General features: G+C 36.3%; 1 protein-coding gene across 1 annotated transcript in view; it reads left to right on the top strand.

Moving 5' to 3' along the window:
• Positions 1 to 354: 354 nt before the first annotated feature.
• Positions 355 to 17,148, top strand: part of DNAH5 (dynein, axonemal, heavy chain 5) — a gene marked incomplete at its 5' end in the record, with an annotated part of 88,263 nt that continues 71,469 nt past the window's right edge. The window contains 16 exons of the mRNA XM_010288019.1: positions 355 to 556; positions 1,673 to 1,908; positions 2,703 to 2,921; positions 3,655 to 3,717; positions 4,671 to 4,909; positions 5,740 to 5,980; positions 6,451 to 6,650; positions 7,488 to 7,641; positions 8,332 to 8,495; positions 9,156 to 9,312; positions 10,467 to 10,679; positions 11,461 to 11,685; positions 12,787 to 12,959; positions 14,087 to 14,265; positions 15,870 to 16,057; positions 16,637 to 16,831. Of these exons, the coding sequence (XP_010286321.1) occupies positions 355 to 556; positions 1,673 to 1,908; positions 2,703 to 2,921; positions 3,655 to 3,717; positions 4,671 to 4,909; positions 5,740 to 5,980; positions 6,451 to 6,650; positions 7,488 to 7,641; positions 8,332 to 8,495; positions 9,156 to 9,312; positions 10,467 to 10,679; positions 11,461 to 11,685; positions 12,787 to 12,959; positions 14,087 to 14,265; positions 15,870 to 16,057; positions 16,637 to 16,831 (3,048 nt within the window). The remainder of the gene's footprint in view (positions 557 to 1,672; positions 1,909 to 2,702; positions 2,922 to 3,654; positions 3,718 to 4,670; positions 4,910 to 5,739; positions 5,981 to 6,450; positions 6,651 to 7,487; positions 7,642 to 8,331; positions 8,496 to 9,155; positions 9,313 to 10,466; positions 10,680 to 11,460; positions 11,686 to 12,786; positions 12,960 to 14,086; positions 14,266 to 15,869; positions 16,058 to 16,636; positions 16,832 to 17,148) is intronic.

Raw genomic sequence — 17,148 nt, 5'->3', positions numbered from 1 at the left:
GGTCTCTTTCAACCCAAACTGTTCTATGATTCTACTGTATTCTAGTCTTAAAGGAGCATTTTACTTCCCACTGAGTCCTAGTATTTCACTGACTGAAGAATCACTTAGTTGGAAAAGACTGTAACTCATTTGAGAAATTGAATGTTATTAGCATAGTGTTCCAGGCAAGGCTTGTGATTTCTAATGGAACTTGTTTTAGCATAAATTTACCAGCAGCCTTCTGTGTAGTGAAATGATGCAACGTGCTTCACTATAGAGTTCTTAATGTATTCTAATGAGCAGATGCTAACAAATTATATGTATGCTATACATATAATGCTGAGAATCTTTCTTTGAACTTCTAATGTTTTTCAGGAAGTTCTTACAGCTTTGGAGAGTTTTCGTTGTTACCACCATATATGGCAGAGGGACAAGGAGGAAACCATTGATAAATTAATGATGGGAAACCCATCACTCTCTGAAGTTGAATCTGAAATTCTGCATTTCCAAGACTTGGAGCTGAAAATCAATTCTGAGCCTGAATATATCTGCGTGGGAGCTATTGCATTGTACACTGGTAGAGCTCAGATTTCCACTTCTCTCTTGAGACATATACTTTCTGACTCCTGTAGGAAGGAGAGATGATGCTTAGTTTTGGATGGATGAACTAGGTTAAAGATGGAAAGGAGAAAAAGAGAATGTCTGTTTGCTGTTTTGTCTGTAAATGCATGCAAACAAAACACTAATGCAAGGGTATCTGTGAGGCTCAGCTGGAGTTTCTTCCCCCACCTGGATACTACTTACTTACGGGGTTGATGGTAGATGGTAGATGGTAGAACTAGGCAAAGAAGCTGGCTGTTGAAACTTAATGGAGGTGAGGTAGTTCTGATACTTAATAAATAAAAAAGACCATCAGGTGTGAGAGCTAAGCATGGGAAGAGGCATTGTGTAAAAAGGAAGACACACAAGTGAAATCTGCACAGGGAATGAATAGGTAAACAGGGTTGAAATTATCCAGATCAAATTTTATGTAATGATTGTGTTGGTATTGATTTTTAACTCTTCTGTTGAGAACTGTGAGGAAGAAATTTGAATTTAATGACAGAGCTTTAGAGAAATGGACTGGATTGCTGCAAGATTGGACAGCAACTCAGCAAGACTTCAATTTTCTCTCTAAATGTTTGTCACTTCGTTCCACAGATGCTACAGATAAAACTTAGAAAAATTAAATGGTTGTTGGACCCTTTGGTGTCATTAAATGTCAGATCAAACTCTGTTTCTTCAGCTTCCATAATCAGACTTATTCCCCCCCATATTATTTTTTTTTAAAGATTAATTTTTGAAAAAAATTTAGACTTAGATAAAAACATTAAACAATTTATTAGTGATGTGTAGGACAGAAATGTGTGTAATGATAGACGAACAAGATAACAAATGTGGAGTCCAGCCTCATCTTTCCAGTAGGAAAGGTGATATATTCTGAGAAGATTAGGAGGAAAACAATCCTGAATTGGAAGCAATCCTATAAGCCACTCAAAGGTGTAAATATGATCTAATCTTCTCTGTACATGGATGGTTAGACTGAAAAAACAGAATTTGGACTGAAGAGAACACGCATTGAAAAAAGATTAAAAGTACATCTTAAAAAATATCTACAATATCTAAATATCTATTCATTGTTCAATGTTTTTAGCTGATCTGAAGCTAGCACTGACAGCGGAAACCAAAGCCTGGATGACTTTGCTGGGGTGTCATTGTAATAAGAAGTACCGAACAGAGATGGAAGCAATTTTCACTTTTATAGAGGAAACTGGCAAGAAGTTAAATCGCCGCATCAGGGATCTGGATGATATAAGAATAGTCATGTCAGCTTTAAAAGAGATCAGAGAACTACAGATCTCCATAGACTATCAAGTTGGGCCCATTGAGGTAGTCGACAGGAATGTTGCATGTATGGGTACTGTTTCAACAGAGCAATTATTTTCTTGGGTAAAGCTTAACAGTGCACTTTGAAAATGTATGATTAATATGTGTTAAATGTTGGGTAGCAGACCTGTTGTGTTCCTGTAAAGCTTTTTTCGTGGAACTCTGATTTGGACAAATGTCAACTTGTTGAGGTGATAGGTGGTTTAGTGAATAGTGCAGAAATTGAGTGATTTAGGTAAGAAGAAGATGAGAATACAGATATTTAATGCAAGAAAGCTTTCGATACTTTGTGGAAGAAGTCTGTATATGAAAAGCATTGATTTTGTTCTCTCTCTTTTTTTTTAGCTTAGCCTACAGAAGAGGAGAAAGCTAATGTTAGGCAGATTATATGAGAATGCATGAGAGCGATTGATTTATCAGCTATATCCTGGGATGAAATAAACATATATAGCATGGATCAGAAAAATATTCTCATTCAAATGAAACTAAAACCTGTAGACTTAAGTAGTACTTAATGGCAAATAGTTTTTTAGAGAGGCAGATTGCACTAGGGCAAATAATCTATCAGAAAGCAGAATGCTATGTGAAAGGTAAGGACTTAAGGAGAACTAGCTAGTTTTTATTTTGATGTTTCTTCCAGTTTGGTATTGGTTTGCCAGATTGTGATAATTGCAAAAAACCACAGATTTTCTAACAAAAAATTCTCTTTTCTTAAAAATTTAAAATGTTAGCATACATCTGTATGTAAAATTAACTTCAGTAACCATTCTGTATATCTTGATCCAAACTTCTGTCAGGAATCCTATGCTATGTTAAACAAATATGATCTACTTGTGGCCAAGGAAGAGACAGAGAAGGTGGACACTTTGCACTACACTTGGGAAAAACTGCTAGTCCGTGCAAACGAAGTACAAAATGAGCTTGTTGCTTTGCAGCCAAACTTCAGAGGAGAGCTTATTAGCACTGTGAAGACTTTTATTGAAGACTGTGCACAGTTCTATTCTGATTATGATCAGGCAAGTGTTTGTGGTGTATTGTATTAGAGGAGTTTTTGAGCAGCAGTGGGAGCATGGAAAGATTGTGGAGTTGATGGGATGTGCCTCTACTGTCTGAAGAATATGTTTATTCTTGTAAATGTGGTATTTGAGTTTCAGTGCAGGTCAGGCTTTGGTTATTTTTTGTATATGACTAAAGTGTGTAATGCTGGTAATCAGCTCTTAAAGATTAAGGCTTGAGACATTTAGGGTTTATGATAGACAGCTGGTTAGCATGAGCAAATGTGAAAATTGGGAGTAATCAGAAATTATGTTAGACTCTAAGAAGTGTTTTCTGTTGTTGGATATAAGTACAAATGACTTAAACTCTTACATTTTTTCTCAGTAAAATATAAATGAGTCAAGCTGAACCAGTCTTGTATCATCGTCTAAGTAATGTTGATTTTTATTTGAAACTTTATTTGAAAAGTAAAAACTTACCATTGCCTAAGTTTTTACACTATTATGAAAACTTCTGTATTAAAAAGACAATTGCCGCCTTTGTGGTGGGTTTTTTTGTGTTTGGTTTTTTTGATGAAGTACTTGTTCAAGTAGGTAACTGATCTTTTGGTTCAGTTGTCATCTGATGGGGTGGAATCCTGCAGCTGCAAAAAAGTTTGAGGTTAGCATTTAGAAGATGCTGATTGGCAATATGTTGTGGCTATTTTCACCCTCTAAATTCACTATTAAATTTCTTTTTTTTTTTTTTTTTTAGAATGGGCCTATGGTGGTTGGTTTAGAGCCTCAGGAAGCCAGTGACAGGCTTACTATGTTTCAGGTACTGTTAATTCTAAGACATTTCTTAATACTTATTGCAAGAAGGCTCTGAGAATGAGTCAGACTAGTTGTACTAATTTTCATTGATACATGGGGTTACTGATTGGGCAAAATGTGTTTTAACGTAATAAAAGCTAAGTTGGTATGTTTTCTATGCATTTGCGAGGAATGCTGGTTAAAATGAGATTTATTTTTTTTTATGAGCTAAAAGAAAGGCTGCATGAGTAATAATTACTAGATTCAAGTATCCTGATGAGACCCTACTCTACGTTTAGTGTATTTGGTATAGGCTGTTCTTGTGTTCATTATTGTGTCTTTTCTTCATGAATACAATTCTGCCCAATCTTCTTCACCTCCTCACTTTAAAAAAAAATATTAAAAATTTCTGTTTAAACTGACTATGCTGTTGAAATGTTTCTTTGTACCATGCTTAATTTCTCTTCCTGTAATGATGACTTCTAATGGTTTTCCTTTTTTCATAGTGCTATTCATTTGGCTTCCTACTATGTTCCCTCAGATTGCAATTGACAATTAAATTTTGTTTTATTTTGCTGCTTAAACAGTAATAATTCTTATTTCATCCCTTCAATAAAAGAATTGCACAGCGTACTAGAGAGGTAGAATTTGCTGCATTGACCTTTCTTTGCTTTGCATTTCATGCTCTACCTCTTTCAAGTGCAAGCTTAGCATTTATTGTTCTATCACTGTGCCACATGGAGTAAATGGCCTCCCTGTCAACTTCTAAAGATATGCCTCCAAGCTAACTAAAAGTTCCTTTTCTCATGAAAATTGTTAACAAAACTGTTGGAAGTCTTAAGGTGTTAGTATCTTCTGTATATCTTTCTAGTATTTACTAGATTTTAATCACTAATGCAGCTCTAAGCATAATGCCAGATCTTGAATATTTAGTTATTTAATTTTATTTAATTTGATCTTTTTCTTTTTCTTTCTTAGAATCGATTTGATAATCTTTTTCGGAAATATATTACTTATACTGGTGGGGAAGACCTTTTTGGTTTGCCTGTTACTCGGTATCCTCAGCTGCTTGAAATAAAGAAGCAACTGAATCTGTTACAGAAACTCTATAATCTATATAACAATGTCATTGGCACAGTCAGTGGCTACTATGATATTCTTTGGTCAGAATTAGACACTGGAAAAATTAACAGTGAACTTCTGGATTTTCAGAACAGGTGAGAAACTACTGCTGTGGTAAAGAAGCCTAAAATAATTTTGTTACTTCTTAGGTATGATCACAATTGGTTAGCAACAATAATCATATCTGAACATGTATTTGTTCATTGAAACATGACAAATGCGAATTTTAATTGAAAAAATACATACATTACCAACTTCATAAAATAAAGGAGACAGTTTAGACTCTAAATGTTGAGAATTATTGTTTGTTAGAGAGCTTCTTGGTTAACTTTTTTTGGATGAGAGTGGTATATATGTTAAAATTGCTATTTATTTTGTTCATGAAGGGAAATTTCGTTTCTTTGTTGTATTATTATTCATGAGAGACAGATTCACCCTAGATGTCTAAGGCAAGTTAGTAAATCGCTGAATAGTTTTCCTACAAAATGGGATATATTGCATGCATAGCACCTGAACTTTTCATCACATCAGGAATCAAATGATTTAAAGAATTAAACCTGCATGTTCTGAGGAATGGGGGTTTTTCTAGAGTACAGAGCAGTGCATATCATGAGCCTCATCAAAAGATGAAATCAAGATGTAAAGCTGTTCAATTGTTTTTGAAGATCTCTTGGACAAAGTGTATTAGAATTATGCAGCTGCTCTCCTTAAAGAGACCCAATAGGTGCCTGTACAACTATCAGTCAATGAAATAGACTGGAAACAGATTTTCTCACATGCAGAATCACATACAGAATCTTCAAAATACAGGTAACCTGAGTTTGTAAGGTATGTGGTCTGCTGTTAAAACCATACATTGTGGTTAAATGCGTAACATAAAGAATATTTAAAACTGTTTGAAAAATCTTGCATTATTTCTATGTAGATGCCGTAAGCTTCCTCGTGGTGTAAAAGAATGGCAAGCCTTTTTTGACCTAAAGAAGACCATTGAGGACTTCAGTGAATGTTGTCCATTGCTTGAGCGTATGTCAAGTAAAGCAATGATGCCTCGGCACTGGAAACAGATTACAGATCTCACTGAACACAACTTTGATGTGGAAAGTGAAACATTCAAACTGAGGAATATAATGGAAGCTCCACTATTACGATATAAAGAGGAAATCGAGGTATTGTGAAGGAAGAGAAATGGATGCATAAAGCAAAACAATTCTGCTCGAATAATATATGAGTAAGAGTAGTAAGAAGGAAAACACAATATTCCTAAAGAAAGAACAGAGAAATGGGCTATCACTTCAGCTTTCTGTATAAAGTAATTACATAAATATGTTGTGGTGTCAACTCCTCTTTTTAAATCATGCAGCTTGGCCCAGTAGTTAATCTGTGAGGGTGTCTTGCTTTGCAGCATTAAAGATATGACAAGTAATTGCTGTATTATTCTTTTTTTCCCCCCAAAGCTGGCTATATCGTGATATGGTATACAGATTATTAGCTATGGTGTTTGTATGTCTGTAGATCCTTCCACCTGATCAATGGTTGCTCCTCAGCCTTGTTAGGGTTGAAGGAAATATGTGTTAGATTTGTATACTGGAGGCTTGAACCATTCATGGCTTGTTTTGACATCCTATTTATTTAAAAGGATATCTGCATAAGTGCTGTGAAGGAGAGAGACATTGAGCAGAAGTTAAAACAAGTGATAGCTGAATGGGACAACAAAACATTTATCTTCACAAACTTTAAAACCCGCGGGGAACTTCTTTTAAGAGGTGACAGCACATCAGAAACAATTGCTACCATGGAGGACAGCTTGATGATTCTTGGCTCTCTCATGAGTAACAGGTAACAGGAAAAGGGGAGGGGGGAAGATAAAAATAATCAGCAAGAGGCTTTGTTTTATTAAGCAAATCTATCTTTCACAGAGGAGAAGGAAAACAAACATCTAGATAAAAACTAAGAGCTTGCTTGTCCTTGAACTGTTCATGGGCTAGTTCTTATTCTCTGTATCCCTCCAATAAGTTCTTTTGAAAGCATGTGGATACAGTTCAGGCTTCCTGAATAACCAGCTGGACAGTTTTCATTGATGCAAGAAAGTGGCAACGAGCATAAAGGGGAACACTGCCTGGTTGTGGCAGGCATACTGCGGGCATTACATGCACTGCCTACTCTGCCCCCTGTGATAGGTCACTGCCTCATCCTGAAGGTGCTGAAAATCCCAGTTAAAAGGAGGTTCAGTTTGTCTGGTTTTACATGCCAAAGCCCACAGATAACGAACAATAAGGAACATAGAACCTGATCATCAGGCAGATGTTCAAAAGCAAGAGTTCAGTTGATAAGGACCTCTGGGAGTCTTGCAGCTTTCAAGGTGTTGCATAGTCCCTTTTTGAAACCACTTTACCTTGGAGTGAATCTGAAATCTTGCTCCTGTTCAGTTTCTGTTGGATCAGAGCTGTGCTATGCGCCATGTGTACAAAAGGAGCAAGTTAGAGCTTATTTGGTTTATAGCTCCTAACTATCTGAATTGAGTCAAGTATAGGTTTTTATGCTTTCACTTGACAAAAGTACAAGCAGCAAAATTATTCCTAATCCTTATGCGTAATGTGCTGGCTTTCCTTCTTGAGAGAAACAAGAGACTTGTTTCGTTCTTGAAATAAAGCAAATGTCATCTTTTTATTTTAGATACAACACACCCTTCAAGACACAGATTCAGAAATGGGTGCACTATCTTTCCAATACAACAGATATCACTGAGAACTGGATGACTGTGCAGAACTTGTGGATTTATCTAGAAGCTGTTTTTGTTGGTGGTGACATAGCAAAGCAGCTTCCAAAGGTTTCAGACATGCCTTTTTTTTTTGTTTTCTACATTTTAAGAACAAAAAATTTTAAGAACAAAACTTAACCATGATGTCATAATTGATACAGTAATATAAACTTCAGTTTTTAGTACAAAACTAGTCATGCTAAGAAATCAGGTAGATAATGCCAACAGAAGTATTGTGTTAGAAAGAATAATAAAATTGAGTGAGCTAGTTGATCTTTTTATTTCTAGATTGTAAAATTGTTAACCAATATGTGTTTAAGTAGTGCCTAGTAGTAGCCTAGCTTAGGTAGGCTAGCTTAGTAGTACCTACCAGTAGCCTAGTAGTAGCTAGGAATCCGTATCTTAAACTTTCCTACATAGTTTTCCAAATTAAAAATTAACTTTGGCTTTTAGAAAAACTTCAAATTTGAAGCATGCAATTCAAGCACAATGAGTTTTCTGTCTTTTTCTCTAAAAATGATTGAAAGAGAAAGTAGAGAGCAAGCTTCACAGTCAAGTATAAAATCAGCTGTATTGTGTAAGCAGAAAGATTTGTGTTTTTCTAAAATGAAAAATCTTTAGAAGTTGGACATGGGATTACTAGTGAGAAGATTATTGGTGAGATTACTGGGTGCCAATTCTGCAAGCAAGTGCTTTTTCCCTCTTCTCTCTTCATTCCTCCATCTCTTCCCTTCCGCATTCATTGCCATGTTTCAACAGGAAGCAAAGCGTTTCTCTAACATTGATAAATCCTGGGTGAGGATCATGACCCGAGCTCATGAAACACCAAATGTTGTTCAGTGCTGCATTGGAGATGAAATCATGGGACAGTTACTACCGCATTTACTAGAACAGCTTGAAATCTGTCAGAAATCACTCACAGGGTAAGATTACTACAGAACCACCATCTTGGGTAGATGGTTGTGATTTGTGTAACTAGGCGAAGAGCAGTTGTTTGAGTACTGTCCCATGGACTTTGCAAAGGCCGTGTTCTTATTCTACTATGAATTCAGTTGAACTGAGCAAACTAGTTAGCAGGATGATACAACACTTCCAAAGAAATTGCTAGCAACTCACTCATCCGTATTTGATTTGTGACTAAGCTGTCACTCACTGTCTAGCTCTGTGAAACCAAAGGTTTTTTCAGCCTAGTTTCAATCTAGAAGGCAGGCTAGATCTGCATGGGTCTCTATTCAGACCCTTCACGAATCTGGGAGAAATTCAGCATGAGAGACCTAAATAGCAAGTAACAGACTTAATGTAAAAACATTTTCTTTTGGTTTACTTTCTTTTCTTTTTACTAGTGCTTACATGACAGCAAATAATAAAAGGTTTCCATGAAATGATTTCTGATGCTAAAACAATAGCTTTAAAAGTAGGTGCTTAACATGAAGTTATGATGGATAAGGATTGTTGTCATTGCCACTGCTAAAAATTGCGATGATACGTTGTGAGAAATGCCACCTTTAGAGAGGAAAGGATGTGTAAATTAACCTAATGCACTTACCATCTACTCCCCCCTCCATTTTTGTAAAAAAATGCAGGTACCTGGAGAAAAAGCGGCTCCTATTTCCACGATTCTTCTTTGTATCAGATCCTGCTCTCTTAGAAATTCTTGGCCAGGCATCAGACTCTCACAATGTACAGGCACATCTGCTGAATGTCTTCGACAACGTTAAAACTGTCAGGTTCCATGAAAGGGTATGTACTACCCACACCTCAATGTTACATTATTTGAAATTAACAAGGTGTGATACTTAAAGAAAGCTACCTGGGTGCATAGAGCATTCAACAGTTTTACCAAGCTCATCAACAATTTGATGCTGCGTAGGCATTCTTCATTTAAGATTTAGTTTCATATCCTTGTTTATGTAACAGGAAACGCTACATAGAATAGCAAAACAAACAAAAATTTGCACCAGTGCTTAAGTTTCAGAATGAAACAGTAAGGTACTGAACTGTCTTCTGTGGCTTAATATGGGGTAGCATCCTGTCAGATAAGCTTCTGATCCTTTATGAACATATTTGTGTCTTTAGATTGCCTATATTTGTACTTTTTCATTAATTTTTTTAATTGTAAGAAAAAGTGTAGCTAGTCTCTCACCTGTTTCTGAGTTATCCTTAATATCCATTCAAACATACTGTTTGAAGAACAATTTTCTTATACCACTTACAAGGACAGATAGCAACAATTTTTTTCCCTGTGTATGTATATGCTTTCTTAGAAATTCACTACCTCCCCATGCATTTGAAATTCATTTGGTTGACCATGTTTCTTAACATTTGTGTTTCCTTTATTTTTGATTGTAAGGCTGTAAATATAAGGAAGAAATTTTTCACCATGAGGCACAGGTTGCCCAGAGCGGTGATAGATGCCCCATCCCTGTAAATATTCAAGGTCAGGCTGGACGGGGCTTTGGGCAACCTGATCTAGTTGCAGATGTCCCTGCTCATTGCAGGGGGATTGGACTAGATGATCTTAAAAAATCCCTTCCAACCCAAACTATTCTATGGATTTATGATGTTTTGTCAGGATGTTAAACCACCTGTCATGGGGAAAGGTTTCCTTTATTGTGACTGGGAAGTGGATGTTGTCATTGAAACTTAAGTGAAATTCAGGAATTGTCAGTGTATTGGGCTTTGTCTCCTTGTTCATATGAAAGTGTTTTGTTTAAAGCCATTCTGCACACCAAAAGTAAGGATTTAATTGTTTTTATAGTTCACTTAACAGGTTGGTATCATTTATTAGTTACCTAAATAAGTTTAATGGAGTGATGGTGGGGAAAATCAGGCAGTTATGGTAAAGGTAACAATAAATCTATAAACACAAAATGTTCTTGCTTTGCTTTTTTTAGATATATGATTGTATATTGTCGATTAGTTCACAAGAGGGCGAGACTGTAGAGCTGACTAGACCTGTAATGGCTGAAGGTAACGTGGAAGTTTGGCTCAATTCTCTGTTGAAGGAATCCCAGCTGTCACTGCATCATGTTATTCGCCAGGCAGCTGCGCACATCCAGGAAACTAGTTTCCAGCTGACTGAATTTCTTTCTACTTACCCAGCTCAGGTAATATCATTGTTAAATCAATGAAGAATTATTCACAGATATGTAGCACATTGATGTTTTGTTGTTCTTTGCAATCAGAATTGCAGCCAGTGTTATAAATGCAAAACTGATTTAAATTTATCTTGATCACCTCATTCCTTTAAGTTATACTTTATATATCTGAAATCAAAAGAAGAAAACTTACCCTGAAGCTCTGGTTAAAAAATAATGCTGAATGCAATAAATTAATGCAATGGAGTTAACACTGTTTCTTTACAAGCTTAATACTTGACTACTGAAGGAAAAGTAGTAAAGTTGTATGTTATATATATGTTCAGGAAAAGACGATATATTGCTAAAGATTTGGAGGTGAGGGTAGTGCTGAGGGAAAATTATTTTCTTAGTATAAGCTTCTTCACTTGTGATCAGAAATGTTGTTAGGTAGTAAAGAGTTTGTGACATTGATTTTTTTTTTAAATTGAAGCATTAATTATTCACTGATTAGTTATTAATTAATCATATAAAGTACATTAATTATGTATGGTATTTATATATGTGTTGTATCAGCAGTGCATGGTAGATAGTATCTACAAGACTGAAGTGTGGACTTAACTATGTGTTTATGAGTGGAGTTGGAACACAAAAGAAATGCATGGGTTGAATGACCTCTATATGGATGCATGAAAAAATAATTTTATACAAATAGTAGCAGAACCATTTCTTTAGTTTATCTGTGTCTGTGAATGTAGATTTTAGGTGAAAGAGAAAAGATTATGAAGCATATACTTTTATGTTTCCTAAGGTTGGGTTGTTGGGAATCCAAATGATTTGGACAAGAGACTCAGAAGCAGCTTTGACTAATGCTAGGTATGATAAAAAAATTATGCGAAAGACAAACCAGTTTTTCCTGGATCTTCTAAATATGCTGATAGATACAACAACAAAAGACCTTAGCCCAGTCGAACGAGTTAAATATGAGACATTAATCACTATTCATGTGCATCAGAGGGACATTTTTGACGGTCTGGTAAGTACTGAAAAGTTTACAATGAGTTATGAGGTGGTTTCCACATAAAACAATGTGAAAGGACAAGAAGAAAATATTACTATACCTATGAACTCCTGCCATGTAAGCTAAACATTTAATTTCAGGACTGTCATGATTATGTGACACAGAATATTATAAAAATGCTGATGTTGCATCAATCCGTGTCTTAGTTTCCCTTTAAGTAATTCAGTGTTTTTTCCTCCCACAAGCAATAGCAGAATTTTATAATGCTTTGTGTTGGCCCACTTAAGTTAGATGCCTCTGTTGCATGATCAGGTAGGGACTTCTTTTTCCTCATACATTGTGTTGAAAGTAATTGTCCTTTCTCTGGACTACATTATGAGTTTCAAGGAGTAAATAGAATCCATGTAGAGTTATAGTACAGGAAAGAAGTTGTTTGAAGCTGCTATGCCCTTTTTTCTAGTTTTAATAGCATACTTAATTATTACATAAGGTTTTATTTATTGACTTCACACCTTCTTATGCTGCCACAGCAGTAAAGTATAAGTTTTAGATACAGTCTGCAAAGCATCTTTTTCAATCCTGTTTTAATATGCAGTTGGTCAACTTTGAATTACTTGCCGCTCTGTTGAATTTCTGAACTAATATCTGCACCATGACATTGTCTTGAAATACCTTTTTTTCCAATATGCATTTGGTTTTACACAATGGTCATGACTTTTTTTAAAATCAAATATCAAATTGCGTGCTTCCTACTCATATGTCAAAGTAAAATGGTGGAGCTGAGTAAAAGAAATGGCAGTTTTAATGTTAACTGAACTTAATGACTTTTGTTGGAGGCTTATACTGTGTTTGTATTTATAATTTTGACACACTCGTCTAAAGCCTGAAGTTCCCTTGCCTTAGTATAGGCTTCAGGGACACCAATAACTCATTAGGAATTTTTGTGGTAAAAATCAAGATAGGATCTCCACTATTCTTGTGTTACTAGCTGTTCTTTATGCCTTTCCTTGTGATTGCAGTGCTGCCTTTACAGTACTACTTACATGAGGTAATATAAATGCAGAAGTAGATGTTAACCATGAATACCACAGCCTTTTTTTCCCCCTCTTTTCTTAGTGTTGCATGCATATCAAGAGCCCTACAGACTTCGAGTGGCTGAAACAGTGTAGATTTTATTTTAATGAAGACTCTGATAAAATGATGATTAAGATCACAGATGTGGGTTTCACATACCAGAATGAATTCTTGGGCTGTACTGACAGGCTTGTCATAACGCCTCTTACAGACAGGTGAAAAAGACTGATTTTATTCCTTTATTCTTTGACACCAAATCTAGGCGCTTACAAGGGCAATTTAGTCATTCCTATTGGATGCAAAATAGATCTCTGTATAGTTTATCTTTCACAGTCTTTTCAAAGTCAATAATTTTACATGGAATATGTAACTATTTTTGTTTCTGTGACTTACAATATGAATAACTTCCAGATTAATTTCTGTCACATACTTGCGTGATCCACATATATATCATAAAAGGGACTCTGATTCTCATGTATGTGAGCCTAGTATAGCTTAGGATCAGGTATATCCATACAATACAATATGCGGAGAGAGATACAGGACAAAAATAAGTGTTTACAGGCAAGCTAAAGAAAACAGCTAAGGAATAATGGACAGGAAAACAATTTTATTCATCTACAGTAGATTGAAGATCTTTGATCTAGAAGGATGTTGAAAGAATTGCAGTCCTATTAACAGAGACATTTACCTACCTAACTGGAATAACAGCTTTATAAGGTATCATTGGCAAAATAAGGGCATTGGGTAGGTTTGTAGGGTTTGTTTTTGGTTTTGTGTGTTGATGGTTTTTTTTTTTTAACTATTCCATACAGTAAATTCTAGTGCTTCTCTTTAGATATAATTGTTAGCTGGTGTTTTACTATGTTACACATAGAAGTTTCATTTATGAAAACGGGATGCACTGTATGATCAAATTTTAAAGGTGGATGAGAAGGGAAAGGCTAGCTGTCTTTCATTATTGTACTCCACAGTACAATGTAGTTCAGAACTACTTCTGTTAAAGTAATTCAGGAACTAAGCTAACCAAACTAGATGAGGCAGCATCTCTGTATCTGCTTTCTTCCCTTCTTGTGATCTTTCAGATTATTGATTATTGAGGATTATCTGTTCTGCTTCATGCATGAGATGAACCTTAATATTACCTGCATCTGAGTGAAGGGTTTTCCTTCTTACTGATTTAAATTGTAATTAGAGGCTTATCATTTCATCAGTTTCCTTCTCTCCTTAAATCAGACCTTCCTCATGTAACACACTTGAGTAAGTTCCTCTGGCACTATACAGAACACTGGGTCACTGGGTGCTGCAGCCCATTGAGTGATGATAGCCTGTTGCCTTTTAGATGTTACATCACTTTGGCTCAAGCTTTAGGCATGAACATGGGTGGAGCACCTGTGGGACCTGCAGGAACTGGAAAAACTGAAACCATCAAAGACATGGGACGGTGTCTTGGAAAATACGTAGTGGTCTTCAACTGTTCAGACCAGATGGATTTCCGAGGACTTGGGAGGATCTTCAAAGGTAAGATGCGGACCAAAAGTAAGATGTTGGCCAGAGGGGTCCACCGTGTCCTGGGGTGCATTAAGCGTGGTGTAACTAACCAGTCAAAAGAAGTGATTGTCTCACTATACTCAGCATTGGAATGGCCTCACCTCAAGTACTACATGCAGTTTTGGGGTCAACAGTGTGAGAAACATATAAAATACTAGACTGTGTCCAAAGGAGAACAGCAAAGATGGTGAAAGAACTAGAGGGCTTGACTTACGAGGAACAGCTGAGTATACTAGGTTTGTTCAGCTTAGAGAAAAGGAGACCGAGGGGTGCTGTCATTGCTGTCTACAACTTCCTCAGAGGGAGCAGAGATGGAGGTGCTGATCTCTTTTCTCTGGTGTCTGGTGCTAGGACATGGGGGAATGGCTTAAAGCAGCGTCAGGTGAAGTTCAGACTGGATATCAGGAAAATGTTATTCACTGAGAGCATGGTCAAGCACTGGAACAAGCTCCCCGAGGAAGTCGTCAGGGCCCCAAGCCTGTCGGTGTTCAAGTAGTGTTTGGACAACACTCTTGGATATATGGTTTAACTTTTAGGTAGCCCTGTATGGAGTCAGGAGTTGGACTTGATGATCCTCATGAGTCCTTTACAACTCAGGATATTCTGTGATTATATGATTCTATGGACTATGTGAAAGTTACAAATGGTAAGAGAACATCTTTATAAAACAAGGTCAACACATAATCAGCAGGTGGTTTTCAGCCTTTTAATAAAAGCAAGTAATTAGTATCTTCTTATGAATGAAAAAATACTTTTGCAACACTGTCTCCAAGAAATAGAGATGTCTGAAAACATAAGACAATTTATGAAAGGATACATAAAGACACTTAAAATAATCAAGGAGGACTGCCAGTACAAAAAGAAAAAGCTGTGAAATTTGTTGCTGAACTGGTGGAATGTATTGGATTTTGATTTCAGTATTTTGTCTCCTTCAAATATCAAAGTTCTTATCAGCTGAAGGAAGTGCATGAATAGTGCTTTATATGTTAAAAACAATTCGCATAGCTCACGGAAGTTAGATGCAGATGACTTTTTTTAGGGTCCTGAAATTGATACCTGTCAGTCAGGGCAGATGTCAAATTAGAGATCAAGCGGAGGTCCTTGAATATTGTGTTGTTGCAAGTGACTGTGTTGATGATTTTTTGTTTTCATTTTCCCCAAAATATCTGAGGAAGAATGTGGTTCTGACCCCTAACTTCTGTCCAGGTGAAAGCAACTTTATTGTTCATTTTAACCTGTGCAGTAAACTATTGACAACCCATCATATTTGCATAGACTTATTGCAGGGATTTTTGGGGGTGGGGAGAGAGGAACAGGAGAACATTCAAGATACTGAGAGAAAGAGCAGAAATCAAAGGATATAGTATCCTAGACAAACTTGAGGACTTTGGGAACTTTGTGAATTCTTGCTTGAAAAAGAAATTAAACTTTTCTCCTTGTCCCTTTCCCAACCCACAAAAATAAACATTTTTTTTTTTCCTGAGATAGATTAACCTGAGTTTTGGCTTTTGAATTGCACCAAAAAACGGTTAACAACATAATGGTCAGATGCTCAGTTGCTTTTCTCTTTGAAGGTCTTGCTCAGTCTGGCTCCTGGGGTTGCTTTGATGAATTCAATCGTATTGATTTACCAGTATTATCAGTAGCTGCACAGCAAATTGCAATTGTGTTGACATGTAAGAAGGAACGTAAAAAAGCCTTTATTTTTACTGATGGAGATAATGTGGAAATGAACCCAGAATTTGGCATCTTTCTTACTATGGTAGGTATTAAGTAGGTTTCTAACACGCCAGTGATGATTGTACAATAATTGCTCCTAACTTGGTATGTTAAATTCACTTGCTAACTCTTAGGTCACTGAGCTCCTAGAACTCACTGACAGTTTGAGAACATTGGGCATCACTACAAAGACAGTTTTCGGGGTCTTGTTTCAATGATGTCAAGCACATGTGGTTAACAAATGCAGCCAGCATTGTAAATACAAGTTATTATCTCAATGTCAGATTACTTCTGCATGCTACATTCTGGTTCACAAAGTATGCTTTTTGCTAAAAGTACAGAAAAATGGCTGTGGAGATATAGGTAGAAGTAGCCAGTAAAACAGGATCTGTAAGATGAATGCAGATTCGAAGTTTTTAGGTGGAACTTTTTTCATACCTCATGGATGTAAGAGAGGATAAAATGCTGTAGAGATATGGTGGTAAACCTGCATGGAAATTCATTTTAATATGTGATTTAAAGCCAAAAAGCTATTTTTTGTCTAACCAGATTACATGTTCCTTTGCTGATTCTTCTGTTGGTGCAAGGTACAGTCAACTTCAAAACCTGTTCTTCTCTGCAGAACCCAGGATATGCTGGACGGCAAGAACTACCGGAAAACTTGAAGATCAACTTCCGTTCTGTGGCTATGATGGTTCCTGATCGTCAAATCATAATTCGTGTCAAATTGGCTAGTTGTGGTTTCATTGCTAATGTTGTATTGGCAAGGAAATTCTTTACACTGTACAAGCTGTGTGAAGAACAACTGTCAAAGCAGGTGATGATTTTCACATGAGGAAAAATTATCTTTGGGAAAAACTATATATGATGTCACAAATTATTAGTATCTACGTGAAGAAAATGGAAAGGCTCATCTTCACTAAGTAAGCTAAATGATGCTTGCAGTTTAGTAGCTCAGTCCTCACTGTCCTGGAGGATTAACTCCCGCTACAGGTTGTCTGTAGAAGAATGGGACTGTGATTCAGAGCACTGCTTATTATTAAGATTTAGCTTTAATGAATGCTGATGACTAAGGCAAATAAAAGGCTTATATATTAGTTGGTCTTACAGAGTGGATTGAGAGGCATTGGGTTG

This window comes from Phaethon lepturus, unplaced genomic scaffold (genome assembly GCF_000687285.1).
Source record: "Phaethon lepturus isolate BGI_N335 unplaced genomic scaffold, ASM68728v1 scaffold2385, whole genome shotgun sequence".
Taxonomy (NCBI): Eukaryota; Metazoa; Chordata; class Aves; order Phaethontiformes; family Phaethontidae; genus Phaethon; species Phaethon lepturus.
This window is presented reverse-complemented; position numbering and strand designations above follow the sequence as displayed.